Source organism: Mustela erminea, chromosome 6, assembly GCF_009829155.1.
Source record: "Mustela erminea isolate mMusErm1 chromosome 6, mMusErm1.Pri, whole genome shotgun sequence".
Lineage (NCBI taxonomy): Eukaryota > Metazoa > Chordata > Mammalia > Carnivora > Mustelidae > Mustela > Mustela erminea.
Window position 1 is genome coordinate 84,810,032 of NC_045619.1, and position 16,841 is coordinate 84,826,872.

Below are 16,841 nucleotides of genomic sequence, written 5' to 3' on the forward strand. Positions count from 1 at the left end.
CTGTGGGGATAGGCTCTAACTCAGTTTTATATCACATTGACTTCCCATGATGGCTGTTTTGATGATAGTTTTGATGGTAGTTGAATACATCCAGCTGGTTCATATATGTAAACACTTTTTACCATATTTTATGGTATAGAATTTTGGGTCTGCTTTTGTTCATTTCCCTTTGTATAACTTTTGGTTGTATATTTTCAGCATGTTCTTGCATATATTTTTTTGTGAAGCATTTTGGTCTAGCCCTAAAATACCACCTAAACTTACTTCAGAGTGGAGAAGAGATGGTCCAGTATGTTTTCACATTTTTTACCATAGGTTGTCAGTCTCTTTAGATTGCTAAGCATATGACTTTTCATTTAATGGCCAAATTCAATACCTTTACTCTACTTACTCAGGTCAAAAGATTATAATCTTGAGCACACTGCTCTTAATATCTACCAAAAACACTGAAAAAAAAGGGTATTTATGAGGTATTTCCCAAATAATCTTCAGTATTTAATTTCTCTGGTGGTTTAAATCATTTTAGAGAATCTGATGAAAACTGTATATATTTTCTCAAGATGTATGTGTAACTTTGTTTCAGTTATCTGTTGCTGTTTATCATCCCACCCCAAAACTTAGTGACTTAAAACAACTATTATTTCTCATGATTCCATGGGTCATGGACAGCTCCTCTGTTTCACAGAGTGTCATCTGGCTCATTCCCATAGTTGCATTCAGCTGGGATCTTAACTGGGCGAGAATGCCTAGGATAGTGGCATTTGCAGGTCTGGGGTCTATTTGGTGGCTCTTGGGTAGGGTGCCCTGGTTGTTTTTCACCTGACCTCTCTGAATGAAAACAAGCTGCCAGGCTTCTTAAGAGATTGACCTGGATCTGGCACAGCTTCCTTCTGTCATGTTCTATTAATCAAAGCAATCATAAGGCCAATGAAGATTTATAGAGAGAGGAATAGACTTTATTTCTTGATAGGAGAAATACCATGTACCTACAGGAATGAGAGAAATGGTTAGAAATTTGAAAGTGCTAATGGTAGATTGTCTTTGGTTTCATACTCAAAAAGCAATGAATCAAATTCACCATGTGAGTACAAGAATTAAAAACCACCCATATGATCATCTTAGTAGATGCATGCAGAAGAAGAGTTTGACAAAATCCAACATCCATTAATTTAAAAAAACTCCAAACTTTCAGCAAACTACAAATAGAAGGAAATGTCCTCAATCCAATAAAGAACATCTATGAAAAACTGACAGCCGACTTTATACTCAATAGTGAAATATTCAACACTCCCTAAGATTGGAAACAACACAAAAATATCTGTTCTCATCACTTCTAGCCATCAAGAATGAACTCCTGATTTTGATACTCTAAATTCTGTCTCTGAATTGAGTTTGATGATCAAAGGTCTACTTGCCCAGACTGCACTTTTTTCCCTTTCTGTTATGTGCTGTGGTGTGATGCCACAGTCTATATTAAAAAATAACATAAGACTCAGCAGTATGCTAACATACACTACTGGTGGGAGTGAAAAGTCACATTATTAGACAGAATCTAGCAACATACTAGAAGAATAATCACTATAAATTAGTTTTTTGTACTGGAAATGCCATAATGATCTAACATTAGGAAAGATTTTAAAATAATTCATCATAGGAGCCCTTGGGTGACTCAGTTGGTTAAGGATCTGACTCTTGATTTTGGCTCAACTCATGACTTCAGGGTTGTAAGATCGAGTCTGCTGAAGATTCTCTCCCTCTCTCTTTATACTCCCCCACCCTCTCTTAAAAAAATAATAAGTAAAATAAAATAATTCATCATAATATGTTGAAGAAGAAAAATGATGTCAATCTCCAAATATTGCTGAAGAAAGACATTTAATAAAATTCAACATACTTTCAGGGCACCTGGGTGGCTCAGTTGGTTAAGTGACAAATTCTTGGTTTCCGCTCAGGTCATGATCTCAGGGTCCTGGGATCAAGCCCTCTGTCAGGTTCCGCACTCAGTGGAGAGTCTGCTTGTTCTGCTTCCTCCCCCTCTGCTCTGCCCCCTGCTCACATGTGTGCATACATGCACAAGCACTTTCTCTCTCAAATAAACAATCTTTAAAAAATTCGACATGCTTTCTGATAAAAATTCTTAACATATAAATAATATAGAAGTTCTATATTTTTAAAGAGATTTTATTTATTTATTTGAGAGAGAGAGCATGCACACGTCTAAGCGAGAGAGCATGAGAGAGAGAGAGTGCATAAGCAGTGGGGAGTGGTAGAACAGGAAGCAGCTTCCCTGCTGAGCAGAGAGAGTGAAGCAGGACTTGATCCCAGGACCCTGGATCATGACCTTAACCAAAGGCAGGCGCTTAACTGACTGAGCCACCCAGGAGCCCCAGAAGTTTCTATATTGATATGTGTTTTTCCATATATTGATAAAAACTTATGTATTTTTATTTACTTATTTATTTTAAAGATTTTATTTATTTGACAGACAGAGATCACAAGTAGGCAGAGAGGCAGGCAGAGAGAGAGAGGAAGGGAAGCAGGCTCCCTGCTGAGCAGAGAGCCTGACGTGGGGCTTGATCCCAGGATCCTGAGACCATGACCTGAGCCAAAGGCAGAGGCTTAACCCACTGAGCCACCCAGGTGCCCCAAAACTTATGTATTTTTTTGTTTATAATGTCTTAAGGCCAAAAGCTACATTCTAGTTAAAGATAGAAAAAAGGATAGGATAGATATCATAGCCACCACTGTTACTTTTTATTTTTTAATATGAAGGGATTAATACATAGAGAGAACTATAAAGTTTATATAATGGTATCAAGAAAAATATTTACTTTGTTGTCAATTTTTAATCTTTTACATTTTAATTATCTCAAAATTCTTAGAGCCTCATTGATTAAATAGCAAGATAAAAACATTTTAATTAGGGGTGCCTGGGTGGCTCAGTGGGTTAAGCTTCTGCCTTCAGCTTGGGTCATGATCCCAGAGTCCTGGGATTGAGCCCCACATTGGGCTCTCTGCTCAGTAGGGAGCCTGCTTTCCTCTTCTCTCTGCCTGCCTCTCTGCCTACTTGTGATCTCTGCCTGTCAAATAAATAAATAAAATCTTTAAAAAAACATTTTATTTATTTATTTTTTTAAAAGATTTTATTTATTTATTTGAGAGAGAGACAGTGAGAGAGAGCATGAGCGAGGAGAAGGTCAGAGAGAGAAGCAGACTCCCCGTGGAGCTGGTAGCCCAATGCGGGACTTGATTCTGGGACTCCGGGATCCTGACCTGAGCCGAAGGCAGTCGTCCAACCAACTGAGCCACACAGGCGTCCCTAAAAAAACATTTTAATATAAACAATCCAGTTAAAAGGTGAACAAATTTTAGACATAGCAGACAGATTAGTGATTGCCAGAGGTGGGGGAGGTGGGGTCATAGGTGGTCAAAATGGGTGAAGATGGTCAAAAGGTATAAATTTTCAGTTGTAAATAACTCATAGGGATATATAACATGCAGCATGGCAACTGTAGTTAATGATACTATATTGAATGTTTAAAAATTGCTGTGAGGGGCACCTGGGTGGCTCAGTGTTAAGTTAAGCCTCCGCTTTTGGCTCAGGTCATGATCTCAGGATCCTGGGATCGAGCCCTGCATCAGGCTCTCTGCTCAGCAGGGAGCCTGCTTCCCCCACACCCCACCCCACCTGCCTCTCTGCCTACTTGTGATCTTTGTCTCTGTCATTAATAAATAAAATCTTTAAAAAATAAAAAAATAAAAATTGCTAAGAGAGTAGGTCTTAAAAGTTCTCATCACAAAAAAATGTTTAAATATATATGGTGACAGATATTAACTAGACTTACTGTGGTGATCTCTCTGCAATATATATGAATATCAAATCATTATGTTGTACACCTGAAACTAATATAATGTTATATTTTAATTATACACCAATTAAAAAATTATTACACTAAAAAACGTAAACAAAGGATTTCTCCAAAGAAGATATCCAAATGGCCAGTTAGCACATTAGAAGATACTGAACATGAGGCACCTGGGAGGCTCAGTGAGTTGAGCATCTGACTTTTGATTTAGCTTGAGTTGTGATCTTGGGGTCCTGGGATTGAACCCTGTGTTGGGCTCTGTATTCAGCGCAGAATCTGCTTGTCACTCTCCCTTTTCCCATTTGCACACACACTCTCTCTCTTTCTCTTTCTCTTTTTCTCTCAAATAAGTAAAAATAAAAAAATAAAAAATAAAAGATAGTGGGGTGCCTGGGTGGCTCAGTTGGTTAGGTGTCTGGCTTTGGCTCAAGTCATGATCCCAAGGTGCTAGGATTGAGGCCTGCATCAGGCTCCCTGCTGAGCAGGGAGTCTACTTCTCCCTCTCTCAGCTCATGCTCTCTCTCTCAAATAAATTAATAAAATATTAAATAAAAGATACTGAACATCACCAATCAGGGAAATGCAAATCAAAGCCACAGTGGTATACCACCTCATACCCACTTAAATGACTATCATCAAAAGACAAAACAACAGAAAAGAACGAGTGTTGGCAAGGATCTGGAGAAATTGGAACACTTGTACACTGTTGGAATGTAACACATATAGACTCTATGGAAAAGAGTATGGAAGTTCCTCAAAAATTTAAATGTAGAATTACCATATGACTATTTCTGCATATATAAATAAGATAATTAGGAATAGGGTCTGAAAGAGATATTTATATACTCATATTCATAACAGCATTATTGACAATAGCGAGAAGGTAGAAGCAACACTAATGTCCACAGATAAATGATTGGATAAACAAAATGTGGTATATACAATGTGGAATATTATTCAGGCTTAAAAAGAAAGGAAATTCTGACACATGCTATAACATGGATGAAACTTGAGGATGTTATGTTAAGTGAAATGAGCTAGTCACAAAAAGACAAATATCTGATTCTATTATTTGAAGTTCCTGGAATAGTCTAATTCATGGAGACAGAGTGTAGGATGGTGTTTGCCAGAGGCTGGGGGAGGGGGAATAGGGAAGTTATTTAACGCATACAGAGTTTTACTTTTGCAAGATGAAGAGAGTTCTAGAGATTGGTTGCACAACTATGTGAATGCACTTAATACTGATTTGTCTATTTAAAATATGGTTAAGGGGCGCCTGGGTGGCTCAGTGGGTTAAGCCGCTGCCTTCAGCTCAGGTCATGATCTCAGGGTCCTGGGATCGAGTCCCACGTCCCTATCTCTCTCTCTCTGCCTGCCTCTCCATCTACTTGTGATTTCTCTCTGTCAAATTAATAAATAAAAATCTTTAAAAATAAAATAAAATAAAATATGGTTAAGATGACAAATTTTATGCTATGTGTATTTCACCAAAATTAAAAATAAAGTAAAATGAATATATATAAAAATTTTAAAAAACCAAAGTTTTAACATTATGTAATTCTAATGTTAAAAAGACCTCTTTAGGGGCTCCTGGGTGGCTCAATAAATTAAAGCCTCTGCCTGCGGCTTAGGTCATGATCCCAGCGTCCTGGGATTGAACCCCACATTGGGCTCTCTGCTCTGTGGGGAGCCTGCTTCCTCCTCTCTCTCTCTGCTTGCCTCTCTGCCTACTTGTGATCTCTGTCCGTCAAATACATAAATAAAATCTTCAAAAATTTTTATTGTAAATTTGTCTGTAGCAGTGTACTCTATGTTGAAAGCAATTTGTTTTTTTTTTTTAAGATTTTATTTGTTCATCTGGGAGAGCAAGAATGAGAGAGAGAGAGAGAGAGAGTGCACGCGCGCACAAGAGCCTGCTTGAGCCAGCAGGGAAGGGCAGAGAGGGAGAAGCAGACTCTTTGCTGAGCAGGGAGCCTCACTTGGGGCTGTATTCCAGGACCCTGGGATCATGACCTGAGGTGAAGGCAGACTGATCACCTAGGTGCCCTGAAAGCAATTTGTAATTGAGAAAATATGATACAAAAAGTTTAAGACCTCATTACAGAAGCTTTATAAACTGTTTAAAAATGCTGAGTCATCTTCAGTCTGCTTCTGTTTATGTCCTATTTAGTATCTATTTATTCTTTTTTCCCAGTTTATTTTTGTTCTGTATTTAATTTTGGATAAGTTTTATTGTTTATCTTCAATTGATTAATCTTTTCTACTGTGGTGACTAACTTACTGTTAAGCCCATTTCGTATATTTTTAATTTCAGATATATTTTTCATCTCTAGAATTTTTACATCTCTTTTCCCATATCTCTACTTAGAACTCATCCACTTTCTTGAATATGTATAATGTAACTTTTTTTTTCAAGATTTTAGACAGATCACAAGTAGGCAGAGAGAGAGAGGGGAAAGCAGGCTCCCTGCTCAGCAGAGAGCCCAATGTGGGGCTCAATCCCAGGACCCAGGGATCATGACCCAAGCTGAAGGCAGAGGCTTTAACCCATTGAGCCACCCAGGCACCCCTGTATAATGTAACTTTTGAGGGTTTTATATACGAATACATTAATAAATCTTTAGTTTATATATTATTTACATATAATTTCAAAACTATAATATTTCTAGTATGTTTACTGAAGATAGCTTATTTTTTTGGATTTCCTTTTTTTAGGTTAGATCTCTCTGGCTATACAATCAAATTACTGTGTGTTGGGGTGCCTGGGTGGCTTAGTCATTAGGTGTTTTTAGGTCCAGTCGTGATCCTGGGATCCTGGGATCACCCCACATTGGGCTCTCCACTCAGCAGGAAGCCTGCTTCTCCCTCCCCACTCCCCACTGCTTGTGTTTCCTCTCTCTGTCAAATAAATAAATAAAATCTTAAAAAAAAATTACTGTGTCAAAGTCAGGTGAAATAATTCTGAATTCTCTCTGTAGTTAAGCTACAACTTGATACTTGGTTAAATTCATTTGTTTCATTTTGTTTTTAATTTTTAGAGATTTTTTTCCACCTTGATTTAAATCTTTATTATAGTTATGAAATACAATTACATGTTTCTGTAGTCAATAGACTATATCCATATTTTTTAGTTTTTGGTCTATACTTTGTTTTGTTTTTTAAAGATTTTATTTATTTGACAAAAAGAGACAGCAAGAGAGGGAAAGCAAGCAGGGGGAGCAGGAGAGGGAGAAGCAGGCTTCTCGCTGAGCAGGGAGCCGGATGTGGAGCTCCATGTGGGGCTCCATGTGGGGCTTCAAGGGGGGCTTGATATGGGGCTCAATGTGGGGTTCGATGTGGGGCTCGATGCCATGACTAAAAATCATGATCATGATCAAATCATTAGATCATGACCTAAGCAGAAGGCAGATGCTTAACAACTGAGCCAACCAGGCGCCCCTATACTTTGTTTTTTAAACTGTGGTGAAATACATATAACGTAAAATTTACCATTTTAACCCTTTCAGTTATTTATTTTCTAGTTTTTAAAAAGATTTTATTTTTTAAAATTTTATTTATTTGACAGAGAGAGACACAGCAAGAGAGGGAACACACGCAGGGGGAGTGGGGAGAGAGAGAAGCAGGCTTCCCGATGAACAGGGAGCCCAACGTGGGGCTCGATTCCAGGACTCCGGGATCGTGACCTGAGCCAAAGGTAGAAGCTGAACAACTGAGCCACCCAGGCACCCCAAAGATTTTTTTTTTTAAGATTTTATTTATTTTTATTTGACAGACATCACAAGTAAACAGAGAGGCAGGCAGAAAGAAGAGGAAGCAGGCTCTCCGCTGAGCAGAGAGCCCGATTGCAGGGCTCGATCCCAGGGCTCTGGGATCATGACCTGAGCGAAGGCAGAGGCTTTAACCCACTGAGCCACCCATGCGCCCCAGATTTTTTTTTAAGTAATTTCTACACCCAGTGTGGGGCTTGAACTTACAATGCCAAGATCAAGAGTTGCATGCTTTACAGGCTGAGCCAGCCAGGCACCCCATTTTAACCCTTTTAGAGTACAATTTTGTGGCATTAAATAGATTCTCATTGTTGTACAAAATCACCACCTTTCATTTCCAGAAAATTTTAATTGTATCTTTTTTAGTTATCTCTGTACCCAACCTGGGACTTGAAGTCATGACCAGGAGATCATGTGTAGTCACTTGCTCTTCTGACTGAGCCAGTTAGGCACCCCTCAAGAACTTTTTCATCATTGCAAACTGAAACTCTGTATCTGTTAAACAATAACTTCCTATTACATCCTTCTCCCTAGCCCCTGGTAACCACTATTATACTTTCCATCTCTCTGAATTTGACTATTGTAGGTACTTCATGTAAATAAAATCAGATAATATTTGTCCTTTTATATCTGGCTTATTTTACTTAGCTTACTATTTTCAGAGTTTATCCATGTTTTCATATGTGTCAGAATTTCAGTTCTTAAGGCTAATAATATTATATTGTATGGACATACTACGTTTTGCTTATCCATTCATCTGTCAATGAGTGTTAGGGTTGCTTCTGACTTTGGGCTATAATAAATAAAGCTGCGGTGACACAGGTACACAAATACCTGTCTGAGTCACTGCTTTCAGTTCTTTTGGGTATATACCCAGAAGTAGAATTCTGAGATTATAGATCTATGTTCAGTATTTTTGAGGAACTGTATCCTGCTTTCAGTTGTTTTTTAAATCACACTGAAATACATGAGCTCACAGGTTTTAACATATTTTATATGGTTCAACCCACTGCAGTCACTATTTATTTTCAGTGCTCAATTTGTGCCATCAATGAGAGCCTCCTCTACTAGACTTCTGTATCCCTTTGATATAACTTTGTCTTTGATTATCTTCCTTGCTTTCTGGAATGAGAAAATATTTGGGGCTGAATTTGCATATTTCCTGCTCCTGGCTTGAACATCTCTAAAACATTGTGATTCCTTTTAGTGGAAAATGGTATTTAAAGACCACCATCAGGATGCCTGGGTGGCTCAGTGGGTTAAGCCACTGCCTTCGGCTCAGGGTCCTGGGATCGAGTCCCGCATCGGGCTCTCTGCTCAGCAGGGAGCCTGCTTCCCTCTCTCTTTTTCTCTCTCTGCCTGCCTCTCTGTCTACTTGTGATCTCTCTCTCTGTCAAATAAATAAATAAAATATTAAAAAAAAAAAAAAAAAAGACCACCATCTGGGGCACCTGGGTGGCTCAGTGGGTTAAGCCTCTGCCTTTGGCTCAGGTCACGATCCCAGGGTTCTGGGATCGAGCTACACATCAGGTTCTCTGCTCAGCAGGAAGCCTGCTTCTCCCCTTCCCACTTCTCCTACTTGTGTTCCTTCTCCCATTGTCTCTCTCTCTCTCTGTCAAATAAATAAATAAAATCTTAAAAAAAAAAAACCCTAAACTTTAAAAAAGTAAAAAATAAAAACCAACGGGGCGCCTGGATGGCTCAGTTGGTTAGGTGTCTGCCTTGGGCTCAGGTTGTGGTGCCAAGGTCCTGCAATTGAGCCTTGCATCAGGCTCCCCACTTACCTGGGAGCTTGTTTTTCCCTCTGCCTGCGACTCCCCCCTGCTTGTGTTCTCCCTCTGATAAATAAAATCTTTAAAAAAATAAAAAAATGAAGACCACCATCTAAGTAGTAGAGGTACTCATTCCTAAATTGGTCCTCGGCCTTTTCAGTGGACAAAATTATAGAATTTTTCATAATAGAAAATGTATAACAAATGCATACTGTTATTTACAATTAAAATTAGGATTGTAGGGCTTTTATTTTTTTACTTCTTACTTATCTCTTGGGGCGTCTGGGTGGCTCAGTCATTGGACGTCTGCCTTCGGCTCAGGTTATGATCCCAGGGTCCTGGGATCGAGCCCTGCATTGGGCTCCCTGCTTTGCAGGAAGCCTGCTTCTTTCTCTCCCACTCCCCCTACTTCTGTTCCCTCTCTCCCTGTCTCTCTCTCTCTCTCTGTCAAATACATAAATAAAATCTTAAAAAAGTGAAAAAAAATGGTACTTAATCTCTTTTATCCTACACTTTACTCATTCAACCAATAATTATTGTACATACATCTATCATATTCCTTATATTTTGCTATGTGCTGAGAATGCACATTAAAAACTTACATTTGATCTAATTTCCACATTGTTTTTTTATCTGAATTAGTGAGGACTTTTACTTTTTTCCCCTCCAAAATCTATTCACATTGGCTTCTAAACTGCTGAGCAGTATTGGATTGGCTTTAAAGCTAGTTGATCTTGGCTTATTTCTTATTTTTCCTTATTTCCATTAACTTAAACTCAGATTCCAGTAACTATAATAGTATTACACCCCTTTGTTGGCAGTGTCAAAGGAAAAACAGATTAAATAGGCTATAAATATGAAAAAAGAACTTCCATCCCAACTGGATATTACCCTAGAACAAGATGGTGTGATAACACAAGACAGTTTGCTGTTCTTGGGTCCTCAGCTTTTTGGTCAGTTGGACTGGCAGCTGACCTCTATTGTGGAAGAAACCATTGGCCAAGAACTGTTCCTCTCCCTATGTTGGTGCTGATGCCTACAACTGCACTGTTCGTTTTATTCTTTGAAGTTATTTGCCCGTATCGAAATAATGTATTTGGAAAGTTAAAATTCAGACATACAACACATTAGAGTGAGTAAATATATCAGGCTTTTCTACTATGACATTTAGCTGAAATTAAGTTTGTAAAGAAGTTAAGAACTGGGGCGCCTGGGTGGCTCAGTTGAAGCTGCTGCCTTCCGCTCAGGTCATGATTCCAGGGTCCTGGGATGGAGTCCCACATCGGGCTCCTTGCTCAGCAGAGAGCCTGCTTCTCTCTGCCTCTGCCTGCTGGTGTTCTCCCTCTCTCTCTCTCTGACAAATAAAATCTTAAAAAAAAAAAAAAAAAGAAGAAGAAGAAGTAAATAACTAGGGAGCAATTGCTTGGATAGCAGACTTGTTCAGAGAATCCTGGGCAGAGGAAACATCATGGCACTAGACACATGCCAAGATGAGAATGCATGAAAATAAATTTAAGACATGATAGTGCATTTGGAATAGTCACCATTTTGTCATATGAGACTTGGCAGGTAACCAGACCTTTGGCTGTGTATTAGTAAATTATCAATTCTAAAAAGAGTACTAGCAATTTAAGTAACATAGTGGAGTTAAAATTTAAGAGCATGGATGTGGCAATTTTGTTATTTTGTATTTTATGATTAAGTTTTATAATATACTAAAATTTAAAATAAGTCACTTCATAATACAGAACTAAATACATGAATATCAAACACCCAAATAGAAGATACAAGACTGAATCCATTTAAGACAGGGAATACTTTATTCAAACCCATCAGAGAAATGGACAGCTTGGGTCTGTAACAAAGCGTTGTGTTTTAAAGCATAGGTCAGTAATTGTATATGAGAGTATACACTGCTACATACAAATTAACTGATCAGAGCACTTTTCAATATTCAAAACAGAATAAGCTTCCCTGTAAAAGCAGCACCTTTGTGACGTTTTTAACTTTAGTATTCCTCTCCTTCTTCTTCACCCTCTCCTTCAACAGAATCCACACCAACCTCCTCATAATCCTTCTCAAGGGCAGCCATGTCCTCACGGGCCTCAGAAAACTCTCCTTCCTCCATGCCCTCCCCCACATACCAGTGAACAAAGGCACGCTTGGCATACATCAGGTCAAACTTGTGGTCCAGGCGAGCCCAGGCCTCAGCGATGGCTGTGGTGTTGCTCAGCATGCACACAGCTCGCTGGACTTTGGCCAGGTCTCCACCGGGCACCACTGTGGGAGGCTGGTAATTAATGCCCACTTTGAAGCCAGTGGGGCACCAGTCCACAAACTGGATGGTACGCTTGGTCTTGATGGTGGCAATGGCGGCATTGACATCTTTGGGAACCACATCGCCACGGTACAACAGGCAGCAAGCCATGTATTTACCATGGCGAGGGTCACATTTCACCATCTGGTTGGCTGGCTCAAAGCACGCGTTGGTGATCTCTGCTACAGAAAGCTGTTCATGGTAGGCTTTCTCAGCAGAGATGACGGGGGCATAGGTGGCCAGAGGGAAGTGGATACGGGGATAGGGCACCAGGTTGGTCTGGAATTCAGTCAGATCAACGTTCAGGGCTCCATCAAATCTGAGGGAAGCGGTGATAGAGGACACAATCTGGCCTATCAACCTATTTAGATTAGTGTAGGTTGGGCGTTCAATATCGAGGTTTCTACGACAGATGTCATAGATGGCCTCGTTGTCTACCATGAAGGCACAATCAGAGTGCTCCAGGGTGGTGTGGGTAGTGAGGATGGAGTTGTAGGGCTCAACTACAGCTGTGGAAACCTGAGGGGCTGGGTAGATGGAGAACTCCAGCTTGGACTTCTTGCCATAATCGACAGAGAGACGTTCCATCAGCAGGGAGGTGAACCCGGAACCAGTCCCCCCTCCAAAGCTGTGGAAAACCAAGAAGCCCTGAAGACCTGTGCACTGGTCAGCCTGGTAGAAAAAAGAAATAGAGAAAACGTAGGATTACTGCTCTTTGCAACATATCCCAAGTAAATATATTGTCACTTTTCATACAAGTCCAAGAATACAGATCTTATTTTGACAAGAAACGCTTACATGGAGACCTTCGTAGAATTACTAAGCATTTCCTACTTACACGACACCAAATAGTTCATGCTTTAACTGGATTTTTAAAGAAAAACTATAAAGGAATAGTTTACCTCACTCCATTACACTTTAATTCGGTGTCTGAGATGAAAAGAACCTATTTCAAGTGTCTTCCTTAGGATCATTATTTACTTCTTGAGAATAAACATACCAGCTTCCGAATTCGGTCCAAGACAAGGTCAATGATCTCTTTGCCAATGGTGTAGTGCCCTCGGGCGTAGTTGTTGGCAGCATCTTCCTTGCCTGTGATGAGCTGCTCAGGGTGGAAGAGCTGGCGGTAGGTGCCAGTGCGAACTTCATCTGGAAAAGGCAAACACAGCAGTCCCCCATCATTCACCACCTGCACAAGCCTGCTCAACCTCACGTGGTCCCTGGAGCCTCAAGACAGACCTGTCCCAGACCCCCGGGGGAGCTCACCAGGTTACAGAGGCCAACTCACCAATGACTGTGGGTTCCAGGTCTACAAACACGGCCCGGGGCACATGCTTGCCAGCGCCCGTCTCACTGAAGAAGGTGTTGAAGGAGTCGTCTCCTCCCCCGATGGTCTTGTCACTTGGCATCTGGCCATCGGGCTGAATGCCATGTTCCAGGCAGTAGAGCTCCCAGCAGGCATTGCCGATCTGGACACCAGCCTGGCCGACGTGGATAGAGATACACTCACGCTGTGGGAAGGAAAAAAAGAAAATTGTAAAATTAGGTTATGTTAGCATTTTGAATTTTCAGCAAATTTTTGAAAATAATTTTAATTATATACAGGTATTCTTCAAGTGTATTTGAGATTATCCCTAATTCAATAGAAATTATTAAGGAAAAGCACCTGCTACAAATGCTGCAGATGGGTGTGGTCTGAATAATAATGTGGCGCTATTTAACCCATGTTCAAGCCCATTGTTTCCAGTCATGCTTGAATAGAAATTTTTTATATTTAAAATATATTTAAAGCACAGATTTTGTGAAATGAAGTAAGTTAAATTTAATCATTAATTGATTGGAATCAGTATTACTACTGCTTTCCTTTAAATGAGGAATTTCTTCTCCATTTGACTTGGAATTTTAACATGGACATCTGCGCTGCAGCTGAGGCTAGATGCCACACCCCTCTGCAGTCTATCTGCAGAATCCATTAGTACTAGGAGATTGGAAGCTAAACAAGGTCTGCCTCCTGCATTGCTGCATTTGCTGTGCCTGGTGCTAGCCTGTTCTGTCTGCTACATTATTTAACAGAGTAAGTTCTATTTCCAGAAACTGCCTACATGATCTCATTGTGCTATTCTGCCAGTTTTCCTTCTCTGACCCCGGCTGGGACCATATGCCTACATTAAAATGAATTAATGTAGATGCATTAGAACAAAAGACAGCTGGACAGAGGATAGTTCTTTGTCTGCAGCATTTTCATTACTTAAAAAGAAGTCTTTCCAGAATCTTCTCCACTGCAAAAGACTGAAAAATTATTAGTATCTTTAAAACAACTGTTCCTAAATCAGAAAAATATCAGAGGATCTACTTAAGAATAAAAGCCCGGGTGAAAGGATAAGGAAATATTTATTTGAAACAACAAAATAGTATTTTCATTCTGAGATTGTCTACTCACCACAGAATATTCATACTTATCACGTCAATAAGAGATTTTCTTCTCTATGGTCTTTATGGCTATAAGTTCCATTGTCTACCCATTGTCTAGTCACTGACATATGGGCGGGGGCGGGGGTGGGGGTGGGGAAGGGCGTTTCCCTGGGTTCTGGGTATTAGGGTACCCTGGCTCTCCAAAGTGGGCTTTTCTCCTGCTGGACGGACGTGCGTACGCCTAGCACACTGAGACGGGACAGGGACAGACGGACAGACAACAAAGACACACACACTCCAGTCAGTAAGGGCGGGGTGGCCACAGACCAGACTTCAAAGGGCTTGTCAAGAGAACTGTGATTTTGCATCTCAAGAAAAAAATATTTCATCTAAGTTTTAACAGTGAATGAAAAACCTTTTAACGCCTACATTTCCGCAATGATGAAAGGCTTTTAGTTAAGTCTTCTGACAGTGAGAGCGAACCCCGCCCAGTGGCTCCAAGGCCCGAGAAGCCAGAAACAAACAACTCCGCCCCTGCGCCGCCCCGACGCGGGCTGCCAGGGGCTCCAGCAGAAACTAACCATTTTGTCCCCGCTAATATACGGGTATCCTTCTAAAATGCCAAAGAACCGGGGAGGGATCTTTTTATACTAACCCAAGGTTCCGCTTTCTCCCTGTGCTTTCCCGCCCCCCTCCCTCCTTCCCAGCTACACCCACTGGGCTCGGGTCCTTTTGGACGAGTTCTTCTCTCCCTCCCCCTGGGAACAACGCCAGGAAGAAAAGCCTCTCCGAGTCACACGAATACCGTGCGCACAGACGCTGGGGCCGGGCAGACAACGCCACGACCGCCTTTCCCTGCCCCAGACCCTTTCGTCACCGACAGATGGACTGCTGGCGGCTCGGAAGGTCTCAGATAACAACTACTCGCTCTGTGCCGCCTTTGTTCTTCCCCACTGTCGTGCTGCGCCCGGGCGCAGTACTGGCTGGGCTCCTGCACCCCGCACTGCGGCGGCGGCCGGGCTCCAGGATGTGGGGCAGCACAGCTAAACCTCGCACACAAAGCATAAAGGCTACCCTTAGCCAAAGAAATTGTAAAGGAAAAAGGGCTTAAGGTTTTCTAAGTAGATCTTGGGGGACTGACCCCACCCAATGGCCACAAAGAGCCAGAGAAAGAAGATTCTTACCATGGTTGCTGCTTTGCGTCTGCCGAGCAGATGGCGGAGAGGAAGAGGAGAGGTTGTTGCTTCTTACAGCGCGACTCTTAGGCGGTCGATGTAAGAGAACCTGCGGCACATGGGCGGATGCGGCTCCCTATATACAACTCGGTCACCATGGGGATGGGCTGGGGCCTTTTCCTGTTGGTCCAGACCCCTCGATCTGCCTGGAGAAGCCACGACAGGAGAGTGGTGATTGGTGCAAGCAACATGGGATGAGGTAATCTGTCCCCCACCCCCTTTTCCCTAGCATCCATAGACTGTTTGCATCCTTCAGACAAAGAGACTGTGCAAAAACAGTCAGCCGAGCATCCATTATGGGGTGGGGTTGGGGGGGAGGGGGCGGGAGAAGGCAAGAAAAAGAACTTGAATTGGATGATTTTTATATTGCTTAAACCTCATATTACAGTTGAAATCACCAATGTAGGTTTTCTCCAACGCTTATATCGCGGATTTTGTGTTGAGATGAAGTATTTAATGGAAAATTACTCCCAGCCCCTCTCTCAAAGTATATTAAATTCTGCCACATTCTAGGAAGTTTCAACATCTCTAATTGCTTTACAGATAAAGTAGGAGAGAAGATGGGAATGATGCTTAAAATGGCTTGGGTAAATGTGATTTTTTTTTTATATAAAAAAGAGGTTTAATAATAGAGCCACCCAAAATGGTTTTTCAAGTTCAAGTAATTTATCTTCAGACCTTCTTTTGCACCCCTCCCCCAAATAGCTAAACAAAAAGGGAAGATGGAAGAAAACCATACTAAATATGGAAGTACACAAGTAGTTCTAACGTGGTTATAATTAAGATCCAAGAAACATACCATAGTTAAATAGACTATTAGAAATATTCCTTTATCAGAAGTCTGTGTAATGTATTTTATGTAGTGTATTGTTCCTTAAAATGAATCGTCTTTCCTGGTATAAAATGGAGAAAATACAAGGAGTTCAGAAGCTAGTGCTGTTACCTGTGCCATGCAGTTATATTTTGCATTTTTTTTTCCTGGAAAGAGAAGAATAACTAAAACATCAAATTAAAAAGGAGAGCTGTATAATGTAAGAAAGAAAACCATTTGTGATTTTGTCTCCATCCATGGACAACTATGTCAGCTTAATAACTGCATTTCTTTTTTGTGTAGTTCTTTCGTGAATTTGGTAAATCTACTCAGAGATTGGGCTTCTAACTGTGGGAATTGTGGCCAGCCTCACACCGTTGCTATTCAACTAGAGACTCTGGTGGTTGCTCAATTGCCTCTTGGGACAAAAAGGCTTTGCTTTCACCCCTAGGAAATGGATTGCAGTAACATTCTTTTGCTATTTAGAAAGGCTCTATTATCAGCAAGGATGGGCTCTGAAAAATAAGACTCTGGACTGATCACCACCTGATGTTGCTAAGGAAATTTTACAGGTAAAAGAGGTTTGCTATGACCACCAAGGTTGAAAATATATATTCTCGCAGATGATTTTTTAATGTTCGGTTTTCAGCAACAGCTTTTC

The 16,841-nt window shown here is 40.8% G+C and overlaps 2 protein-coding genes across 2 annotated transcripts in view; both read right to left on the bottom strand.

Moving 5' to 3' along the window:
• Nucleotides 1–15,423, bottom strand: part of LOC116593723 (tubulin alpha-1B chain) — a 52,466-nt gene extending 37,043 nt beyond the window's left edge. Inside the window, exon 1 of the mRNA XM_032348093.1 lies at nucleotides 15,319–15,423. Coding sequence (XP_032203984.1) covers nucleotides 15,319–15,321 — 3 coding nt within the window. The 5' untranslated portion in view covers nucleotides 15,322–15,423. The remainder of the gene's footprint in view (nucleotides 1–15,318) is intronic.
• Nucleotides 11,203–15,429, bottom strand: LOC116593724 (tubulin alpha-1A chain). The gene is made up of 4 exons (XM_032348094.1): nucleotides 15,319–15,429; nucleotides 13,011–13,233; nucleotides 12,723–12,871; nucleotides 11,203–12,394 (listed from the first exon to the last, which is right to left on the bottom strand). Exons 1-4 carry the CDS (start codon nucleotides 15,319–15,321, stop codon nucleotides 11,414–11,416), a joined length of 1,356 nt encoding a protein of 451 aa, XP_032203985.1. The 5' UTR covers nucleotides 15,322–15,429; the 3' UTR covers nucleotides 11,203–11,413.
• Between the last annotated feature and the right edge of the window lie 1,412 nt (nucleotides 15,430–16,841).